Consider the following 11,524-nt stretch of genomic DNA (forward strand, 5'->3'; position numbering starts at 1 on the left):
ATTCCTGTCTCAACCTGCACCTACAGAACCAGTATGGATTGGTTCAGAGAGACAGCCCTCAGTTCTCCTATAAGATAATTGACTGTTTTTGACTGTTCTCCATCTTCGCCCTGAGATCCTTGTGACTCTCTCTGTGTTGATCCGTTCTGCAGAAAGCCCCTATTAAAAATACACGTAGATAAAATCGTTGAAATAAATTTAGGCCATTTTATTATTTATCGTCTGTTTCATTACAAACTCTTATTTATTTCTGTATTTCTTTATGCATTTGTTTGTTTCATTTTTTTAATTTATTTGTTAATACTTAAAGGTTCAGTGTGTATAATTTAGTGACATCTAGTGGTGAATTGTCGTGTTGCAGCTGAATACCCCTCAGCTCCCCCTCCCCTTCCAAACCTAAAGGAGAACTTTTGGTAGCCTTCAGTTGTCATAAAAACTCAAAGGGTGTTTAGTTTGTCCAGTCCGGGCTACTGTAAAAAACATTGTAGCCTCCATAGATAGGACCCGCTCCCGATGTAAATATTAAGTATTTAATTTAAAGGGCCCATTATAGGGTAAAGAAAACAACAAATCATACAATTTAGATGAAACACACTAGTGAAAAAGGTGGATTATTTTATATTTAATTTCTGCAAATATATCCCTTTTACCTAAATTGTACACACTGGACCTTTTAGTAATCTTTCCTCCCCCATAGTAAAGCACTCTGAAGTGACGCTTTAACAAGCCAAGGCAAAGAAAACAACACAAAGCAGAACGAACCTTAAAGTACAACAAAGTATGTTAAAAACAATACCAATTAAGGTAAATATGGCATGCCAAGATGGACCAATTAAGTCACTTGTTTTTTACGCGTAAAATACGGCACCAAATGATCCGAGCACCTATTGTCTTTGCAGCAGAGTACATCATCCACGACCTGTATTATTATTCAGTGTCATTTAAGAACCCCATAATAATTAGATAAAGAAGCACTTTGGTATTGTAACCTGTAACCTTGTTGTACACACTAGTTTTCAGTCACTATAGCAGTTTGCCATACTGCTATATGTTGCATATTGGAATGTGCAATATGATTTTAGGACTTTAGAATTTTGTATATTTTATTACTTCTTTCATCATCAGTCACAGCACTTTATTATTTTATATACAATTGTGCTAAATTTACGAAGCTATTAATCCCCTCCTCTGGAGTAAATTTGATTCTACCTACTTACCATAGTTTACAGGAGAACACATGTGTGACCTCTGGTTGATGAATTGCTTTTCCTTAGAATTTCTCACCACAGTGTTCGTACACCTATAACTCCAAAGGCATGCATTGTGTTTTATTTTAAGAATGCATTTCCAGATGGCATCGATTTCCTTGATATTTTTGCATAATCCTGCTAACTAACAGACAAAGAAACGTGGTTGAAAACATACATGTAACCTCCTTGGCGAAAGCAATTATTGGGTATGTGTATATTTTTCTGATATGATGTGTAGTTTGAAATATGTTTTAATCACAATATCTTGCAGTTTATAACAAAACTGTGGTTATCACATTTATTATCTAACATAATTTTCTCTAATATAGACAGTGTTATCTGCATAGACAACAAGTAGCATCCGTCTTTTATGGTTTATTGGTGGCAAGGTCAAAGGCATTGCCTTTAATCCATCAATTCTTTAATTCATTAATAATTTAACCCATTTAAGTATTTCCTTTTTTTGCATTTATAAAGACTTAAATGGCTTTAATATCAAAGACACCTTGACGGTCTACAAAATGTCGTAAAGGAAAACAAGGAATGGATCTGACACAGTAAATGACATGTAATTGGATCAGAGACTTTATATTTGATCAGTTATTCAGGTAAGAATTTCGACAGCTTTATCAGGAAGGTATATGGTGGAAAATGGTACTCCTCAGGGCAGTGTCATTAGTCCAATATTGTTTTCTATTATGATTAATGATGTGTTCTCTCAAGTTCAGGGTGATATGGGGGCAGTCCCTCTTTGCTGAGGATGGAGCCTTGTAGAAAAGGGGAAGGAATATTCATTGTATTATGGGAGAAAATACAAGAGGCAACTCTTGTGATAGAAAATGGTTATATTCATGGGGTTTCAAGTTAAAAGCTAAAGCATTAGGGTTCACTAGAAAGAGAGTTGATACACAGCTAGGTATGTAGGGACAAAGAATAGTGTTTCGTGCATTTTTTGCACTGCGGGAAGGATAAAGGCTTCACTTCCTGTTAATCACACATTACGCCCACGGCATCAAGTGCAGACCAAACGGTGAAAATGTTATGTTATTCGAATTAAAGTTATAAAATGAGGCTTACTTCCTGTTGACAGTAGGTGGCGCTATCCCTATCACTAAATACAGACTTATAGATCAGAATCAGAATCAGGTTTATTGGCCAAGTAAGTTTGCACAAACAGGGAATTTGACTCGGTAAAGTGGCTCTCAGTGTGCTTACACAAAATAAACATCACAAAACAAAACAGTACGATACGAACAGTCACAAAAACAATACAAAATACAAACAGTGCAACAGTCTAAGAAAAAAAGTGCAGGTCTGTTAAGGTCTGGACTCTGATCATAAGTGAGAATTTTGGGGCTGGTTAGACAATGCACAATGGAGTCAAAAAGAACTTCCTGTTTCACAGTTAATCCATAGGTGGCGAGTTAATATTAACATATGGAGCTTTTCAGTCATGATTTCTGTGTAGATGTCATCAGGCTGGAACTCTTGTCATACATGTCCAATTTGGACTAGTTGGACCTTGTATGTCCGAAATAATACAGCTTATTTGCCATTAACCCGAAGTTGCATTTAGTGGTAAATTTGGAATAGTACGAACTCGTAAGGGTGAGAGGAAGGACGGATGTTACTTCACACGCTGTGGATGATGGGCCTGGCCTGGCGGGAGGAGGAGGAGCTGCACCCCGTGTGCTGAGCTCCCTGATGTCTGGGCAGGTCTACAAGTCTGGGCCCGGTCTCATCTGAAGAGGGAGGAGGCGGAGATCATACTCACACTGTGATTATCTAAAGCCATCTTGTGATCCTTACATACTTGTGTCTGTGTACTTTCAAACAGTAAAAATGGGCAACTGGGTCGCCCGTGAGGACTACGAATGGGTTTATACGGACCAGCCCCATGCCGACAGGAGAAAAGCGATCCTGGGTGAGTTAGCTTGTGCTTTAGCAAGTTTTTGATTAACCCATCGTTAGCTCAACTTAGAATCAACGAAGCTATAGTGTATCCGAGCGGCTACTTTGACGAAATGTGTGTGAGTTAAACGTGTTTTGGTGTCCGTTGTGTTCAGCTGAACGGTCTACTATAGTAGCCAAGCTAACGGTTCCATATCCGCCTGTGTGTCCGCCACAGCCCCCGCTCACTGACAGAGGTTAGTAGTTACGGCCTCAGTATCAAGTTAACGGATTGTGATAATGAATGTAGCAGCCGGCTGCTGTGTTAGTTCAGTGTTACATGTTAACGTTAGCAGGGCACCGCCTCTCCCCCGACATGACTCAACAGGAAAGTTGCGGTAACGGTTCACGTCCTGTCGTCGATGAACTCATATTAACACCGTCATCAACAGGACCAGGAACTGCGTTATCTTTTTGCATGTCAGAGATATTATCTGCTCTTGGAGGTTATTACTTGTCTCTAGCATGTTAGAAACTTGCAAGAGGTCCACCACAGTTTCCTTTAATCCAATATTACGTTCGTCAGACCAACAGTCCAAAATCCAACGGTATTTGAACACATCTCCCGGCTCCTTTATTTTTTAACCATGCATTTTAAACCTTGATGTTTAAAAAGGCCCAACTATCTATATAATCTGTACCTACTTCAGTAACCCCACTTTCACTAGACGTCACATTTGGATCTGCACCAAATACAAACACTCATAAATATCAGCTCCCTTAATTAGATTTTTTTCTCTTTAAGACTCATAAATTACACTCTGATAAATCAACAAAAGATCTTGCAATTTTTAACAAAGTGATAAGAAAATATTACGGTTATTTCCTCAACGCATACTACACCTTTCCTACAAGTTTTGTGGTATCTTTCCAGTTGTTTTGGGGTGATCCACGTATACAAGAGCTGACACTCTTAATGTTGTTGTATTGATGTACTAATATAATATTAACAAGGATGACATTTAATGTAGCTTGGATATTTGATGTCACAATGACATCCTGGTGGCTCTTTGACCCATGATTCAATATCTGAATTTAAGTGGCAGCCTCTTATGCTCCTTTTGTTGAGGCAAACACTAAAAGCCTCCTTTGTCTCAAAAGTAGCCTTTTCTGCCTCAGGCACCTTGAGCCAGGATTTAGTTTGGGATGGTTGAGGATGTTAAAGTCCGTAGGCTACAGCTTTTGTGCATCCACTGTCTTTGTACTAGTCAGCACAAAGTACAGTTGAAGTTTGAAAATGATACCAGAGCCATGGGTGAAGATACCCACTGACAGCAGGGCGGTTTGAATTATTCAGTATCAGTAGACTCGAGCATGGCTACAGTACTGACTGGTTTTGCTGTTGTGAATGAGTTTCCACAGAGATGGTGGATAAAGTATCTGAAGATTCAGAAACTGAGTTTATATACTGCTGAGAATGAAACCTGTAAACTTAACCTGTTTTCATGAAGTATTTTTTTGTTTTTTCTCCTATTTGGTTAACTTGTATTCATGCCACTCTGGTTTTTGCAGGAGTATAAAGCTTTTGTGTCAGTCTTTGATCATACTGGGGCCTTGTCGTTGCTTGTCAAGAGTTTAGTTGTGTGCAGTCACATGCCTCAGGCCACTCACTGAGGCCCAGCTCAGACGTGTGCGTAGGTGGGGGTGGGCAAATCTCACAGGATTTAGTGATTGCTGACGCTTGTCTTTCAGCTGAATCCTCCTATATTTTAGGCAGATAAAACACGTTTATGTAGTCAGGAGAGTTCCTTTGTGTATCCTGTGAGCAGACAATACTATTCTGAGAGCTCAATGTAGTAAAACCTGGTCATATTGAGTAGACAGGTTGGACTGAATCCTGAATAATAATTAACACAGATATTTAGTCGCAGCATAGAAGATTGTAGAATTCCAAATAACTTCAGACTCTGCAAGTTTCATTCCCTTTTAATGACTTGTATGTGACCCTTGTTCCTGCTGGGAATCAATTATGGTTGTTCATAATGTAAATGATAAAATCCATTGTACAGGGCAGTAATGCGGCCATGTTTAGCGACTTTAAAAAAAACAAAACTTATCAGCTATTGAGCGGTCGTCCTCCAAACAGAAGGTTAGCAGTTCAATGCCATTCTTCCCATCTGCATGCCCTCTGCATGCAGAAGTGTCCTTGGGCAAGATGCTGAACCCCGAATTGCCCCTCATAGATAGATAAAGTGCTGCTTATAGATGCAGTGTATGAATTTGTGTGTGAATGGTAAACTGTAATGTAAAGCGATTTGAGTGGTCATCAAGACTAGAAAATAACTATATAAATACAGACCATTTACCATTTATTGACAAAATATAATGGTGTTGGACAAGACACATGAAACTAAATCAATAAGAAAACAAGATAAAGAATTGGATTTCAAGATCATGTAATAACGTTCCAGATTAGAGCTCTGGTAAGAACCTGGGAAGTCTACTCATGTTTGTTTCCCAGAAGCTGCGTAGTTTTCTCTGGATTTCAGTTTGGATCAAGGCACAGTAAGAACACACGACCCCTAGTGTGATGCAGAGTTTAGTACATGTTAAAATATCCAATTCAACTCTGATTGGTGAATGCCTGTGTGCAGTAAAAAGAAGGGGCAGGTATGTTTTTGATAAAAGAATGGTTCAGAGTGGCTAACACTAGTGATGTAAGAGTTCTGTTGAAGGTCAGCTGTTTACTCTCAAACTGTGAGCTGTGTCTGCTTTCACAATGACCTGCTCATTAAACAAACAGTATGTGAAGAAACAAGGCTGAACCAATGACCTCACATGTTCATTGACTTAACTTAAAACAAAGATTTGCCTCTAGATAAATAACCTGCCACAATAGCACCATAGTGCACCATTAGCACTATATCCACCTGCCACTCACACAGAGAAATCTGAATTTTGTGAGAGTTTTTCCCCTCTCTGCATACATCAAGGTTCAAACTGGTTAATACATAACTGACACAAGACCTGTAACATTTTTTCCTTACCAGTGTAGTTGTTTTACTACTCAAAATTCTAACATGGTAGTACATACCTTAGCATGTGGAAGAGACCTGAAACTAAATTACTTCTTTAGCAAGTCACCTGAAATGCTCTTACATGTTGACAGCACGCAACCTGTGATCTGGCATGACCAATTAGCAAAGCTTTAGCACTTAGTATCTGCATTGACATTGCCCAATAATGACTTGAAGGCTTATTATATGTTTACATATGAATTTGGAAGGAATTGCATACATTTCTAAGAATTTTCTATGACCGATTTGTCATGTAATTTGTGATTGTGGATTCCCAGTGAGATAAAAACAGTATCTTCAGAGGAGAGTTAACAGTTTAGATGTTGGTTAACAAGTCATTACAGGTCTTTTCAGTTGCGACTTGGTTTCTCTTTCATTCTCTGTTATTATTACCTCTGCCAAGGAGGTTAAGTTTAATTTGGGTTTGTTGGTTTGTCTGTTAGTTTGCAGGATTACCCAAAAACTACTGGACAGATTACCACAAAACTTGCAGGAAGGGTGTGGTATGCATTTAGGAAATAACCTAAACATTTTGTTATCAATTTGTTAAACATTGCAACATTTTTTGTTGATTTCCCCGAAAATAATTAATGAATCTTAAAGAAAATAAATCTAATTAAGGGAACTAATATTTATGAGTGTGTGCTATTTGGTGCAGATTTAAATGTAATTTGTGTTCAAGTGAATTAAATGTGTTTACATAAGAGGACTGGCAGGGTTATGCACTCTCTCAAACTCTCAGTTCCATTCTAGTTTCAACATTGTTCACTCATAACATAGTAAACTTTGATCTACTAAGCTCTATGTTTTAATTAAATAATTCAAAATTAACTTCAGATAATCTCCTGACATTCTCTGGAGGGGCTGTATGTGGGAATGCAAATTTCCTAGTGAGAGGCTGCAGACCTTTTGTGTGAGTTTCTCTGGCCAGCCCCGCGCCGAATATATTTTAAATTGCAGCTTCTGACTTTTGAATTTTAGGAGAGGATGGGTGAGTTTTCAGAGAAGACTCTTCACCCTAATGGGGTGATGTACACATTTAATGGACACATCTATTTACATAAGCCTTTTAACACCAATTTGTTTTATGTTTAATAGATAATGTATCCCCCTTTCCCTGTTTATTTTACATTGCCATTTATAATGAAAAAATTGATTAACTTCTTCATGTAAATGTGTGTTACTTGTTACTAAGTTTTGCATTCTTGGTTTGTTTGACAGCTAAATACCCTGAAATCAAGTCGTTGATGGGTCCTGACCCGAGGTTGAAATGGATTGTGTGCATGATGGTGGTGATACAGTTTTTAGCTTTCTACCTGGTCAAAGACTTGGACTGGAAATGGGTTTTGTTTTGGACCTATGCCTTTGGCAGCTGTATCAATCATTCAATGACCCTTGCTATTCATGAGATCTCCCACAACGCGGCCTTTGGAAACAACAAGGCCATGTGGAATCGATACTTTGCCATGTTTGCCAACCTGCCAATCGGCCTTCCCTACTCTGCCTCCTTCAAACGCTATCATCTGGACCATCATCGCTATCTTGGTGGAGACGGTGTAGATGTCGACATCCCTACTGAGTTTGAAGGCTGGTTCTTCTGCACACGCTTCCGCAAGTTCATCTGGATTATTCTGCAGCCACTTTTCTATGCCGTCCGGCCCCTCTGCATCAACCCCAAACCCATCACTCAGCTGGAGGTGACCAACCTGGCAATCCAGCTCACCTTTAACATCCTGCTCTACTGGGTGTGGGGGGCCAAGCCTGTGGTCTACATGCTGGCTGGTTCCTTGCTGGGGATGGGCATGCACCCCATCTCTGGTCACTTCATTGCTGAGCACTACATGTTCCTCAAGGGCCATGAGACCTACTCCTACTATGGCTCCCTCAACCTGCTAACCTTCAATGTGGGCTACCACAATGAGCACCATGACTTTCCCAGCATCCCAGGACGCAGGCTGCCTATGGTTAGTACATTGGGTGAATCCCTGTCGGTCACAGTTGGCACACTTTTCAATTAGACCACGATTTCAGCTGCATTTCAATGATCTTAGAAAGGAAGAAATCAGTGGCTTAGAGACAAGTCTGTCTAGACGGGCAGCTTAACTAAAATGATTGTCAAACAAAGTATGTGCAACCATGTTACTGTTTGATAATCATGTTCCACACAAGCTGTTTATTTGTGAACTATAGTTACCTCACTGTATTGTTCTTAAAATGGTGTTTATTCTATATTCTGTCATTTTGGCCCTGATCTCTTTGAAGCTCTTTTGCCCATTTGGGTGACTTCATGAACTAAACATTTTTTTTAGTTAGGTTAGTAGACAGAGAGTCAATCAGGGCATGATTTGACATTAGGTTTCTGAGATAGTATAGTTTATTTTCAATGACCCTCCTCACTTTGTTTATAAATGTAGATAAAGTCTGTGAACAATCCTTACAATCTGGTTGTTGTTATAAAATGTCGAATGACTGTGCAGTTGAACTCCCTGTTAATTAGTTTAGATTCAACCATTGTTATTCATGATGTGGTCAATGCTCGTATGAATCTTAACATCCATAATGACGAGCAGATTCCATTTTGTGAAACAAACCTCCAAGTCATGGCTGAGAAACCATTTGACCTGATTTAAATTGTATTCTCTCATCAGCGTCTCAGAATATGTGAGTCACTTTAGAAAAATAGCTGTAGTAAGTGTTAAACAAGATCAACCAGCAGAAGTTTTTAAGTTATCACAGAAGGTACATTAGGTAAGTGCTCTGGAGAGAACTTCAGTACGAAAGTGATCGTAATCATCAGTCTCCATGCCCATTAAACATTAAATCATCAATTATATTTCTATTTCTTCTGTAAGCCATGTTTGCCCTGTAACAGGTCAGTCAGAACCACATCAGCGGCAGAAGTGATAAACCAGTGTCATTTGAAGGCAGCATTCACTAATGTTTGTACTCCTTATTTTTGGTTTCTAGGTGAAGAAAATAGCAGCTGAGTATTATGATGAGCTGCCTCAGTACACGTCATGGATGAAGGTCCTGTACGACTTCATCATGGACGACGCACTGAGCCCGTACTCTCGAGTCAAGAGGAAGCTGAAGGGTGACGTCAAACAGGAGTAACATCACTGAAAGCAGCGGTTTCCACCACGACAGCAGCCCCGCTCACCGTCCTATTAACCTAACAGCTTCTGCGGATTAATACATTCAACATGTGAAATCATGGTGGAGATTGTATACATTAGTCTTGGTTTTTGCTTTTGCTCCAGAGGAATAGGAAATGGTTTCAGGTATTTGTTATATCCAGGTAAGAAAAACCAAAAGAAGTGATGTGAGATTAAACATGTAAAAAGGGACTTGCTGCACAAAGACTTCACCTTAAAATACTTTCTTAATCTTAATTACTTCCCAGCTGACCTGCGCTCACACCTATAGCTCACACATACAGTACTGGAAGTGTATTTTGTGTTTGTTTGATTCGCACTAGAGTTAATGAGACCTGTATTTAAACAGAAAAAGTCAAACATTTTGTGCGCACACAGTTCACACACAACACAAGACCTAATGTGAAGCGCACAGCCATGTCATCATGGTTACAATGACCATATCACAATTGATTAATTATCAATCAATCCAATTTTATTTGTATAGACCCTATTGACAAATCACAATTTGTCTTATAGGGCTTTAAAAAAGTGTGACCTCCTCTGCCCTTAACCCTCAACAAGAGTAAGGAAAAACTTCAGAAACACCTTTTTAAAAGGGTAAAAATACCATAGAAACGTCAGCCAGAGCCACATGTGAGGGATCCTGGGAGAGTCCCGGGACGGACAGAAGTGCAATAGATGCCACGTGTAATGGAGAACATCAGGAAGAAATTACTAAATAAATGAGTGAAGAGCGACGGAGACGAGCATGCACGCAGACAGGAGACCAGTTCCTTAGATTATGATTCAAATAGATATGACACTGCGTCTGACACACACCTTTGAACCACACTGGAAGCTCAGAGACTTTGATGTACCAGAAGGGTGCGCAGCCTCAACTGTGCAGTTGTTTCACATCCGACGTCAAAAAAGTTTGTCCAAGCTGTAACTGGATCCTCAAACCTCATTTCTCATGGCATACCAGTGAGAAACCACTAGTCAGCAGTGTCAGTGGATGTAGGCTGGCCTAAATAAAAGTCTTTGTGCACCCAGCCCCTGATGTTTAAGAAAGACACACAGACAACTAACAATAAACTCCCAATATAGTACCATTTACTTAGGTGACAAACCACATCCAAGGCTTTCTACGTTCAAGTGTGTGTTGTGCCACATACATGAATTGTATAAAAGTGAATGACCCAGTATACCTTCCTCCTATTTTGGAGCAAAGTCAAACTACCCCCCCTATGAACTGATCTGTCACAACATTCTGCTGTTTTATCTCTTGATTATGTTTTGAGTCCACCCACCCCCCCCCCCACCACCACCACTTCCCCTTCTTTTTAACCTGCAACATTTTAATGCAGCACAACATTATATAATCTATTGTCATTCGTCCATGCAACCTGTGAATGTAACAGTCAGGAGAAGAGTCCGTTTGAGGTTGTATTGCATACTAGATGACAGTGTGTTATCATTAGGGCCTTAGAGCTTTGTTTTCAATTTTGCCATTGTCTTAATTTCATTTTTATGAATTAATTCATGTTGATGAGAATTTGTTTGCCAAGAAGTATTTAATGTTAAAATGGCTGGGCTTTGTTCTCTTTCTTTCCATGTCATCCTGCTTTAAAATGTGGAGCCTCAGGGCTGCAGCTACACCTGAAGTCCCTCTGTGTGTCATGAAGAGGAACCAAATTATTGAATTGGCTGATTCCATACAACATATTTTTATCCAGTATAGACAACCTTAACTACACAAAAGCAATGACTTATTGCCCAAGAAGAATGCAATTCTTGATAGTAAAGACAAGCATTTAAACCAGGGGCTGTCAACTTGAATTACTTGGAAGTTCTTGGAAGATTCAGACCTCTCTCCTGATCCAAAGTCTTTGAGTGACAATGTTCTTTTACTTTTCCGGTACAAGTTTTATTGAATCCTCAGAGCCTACTCTAAAGATCAAAGCTGAACTTAATTTAATGTGAATGGGTTAACAGCTTTCTATTATCTATGTATGCATCTATTTCATCGTATTTTATCCACCGAATGTACACGTGTGGAGGAGCAACAAGCCATTAGCATCAACACAAACTACAGCCTTAGTAAATGACCATGTTCCGGCTCCAGCTAAAAAAGGAAGCATTAATATTATAATACAGGAAAATTATTGAC

The 11,524-nt window shown here is 39.3% G+C and overlaps 1 protein-coding gene across 1 annotated transcript; it reads left to right on the forward strand.

Annotated features, from left to right (window-relative positions):
• Positions 1 to 2,928: 2,928 nt before the first annotated feature.
• On the forward strand, positions 2,929 to 10,940 carry degs1 (delta(4)-desaturase, sphingolipid 1). Its single transcript, XM_061087671.1, has 3 exons — positions 2,929 to 3,174; positions 7,439 to 8,181; positions 9,185 to 10,940. The coding sequence occupies exons 1-3, from the start codon at positions 3,093 to 3,095 to the stop codon at positions 9,329 to 9,331; spliced, it is 972 nt and encodes a 323-aa protein (XP_060943654.1). The 5' UTR covers positions 2,929 to 3,092; the 3' UTR covers positions 9,332 to 10,940.
• The last annotated feature ends 584 nt before the right edge of the window (positions 10,941 to 11,524 follow it).

The sequence above is a fragment of the Limanda limanda genome, chromosome 15, assembly GCF_963576545.1.
Source record: "Limanda limanda chromosome 15, fLimLim1.1, whole genome shotgun sequence".
Taxonomy (NCBI): Eukaryota; Metazoa; Chordata; class Actinopteri; order Pleuronectiformes; family Pleuronectidae; genus Limanda; species Limanda limanda.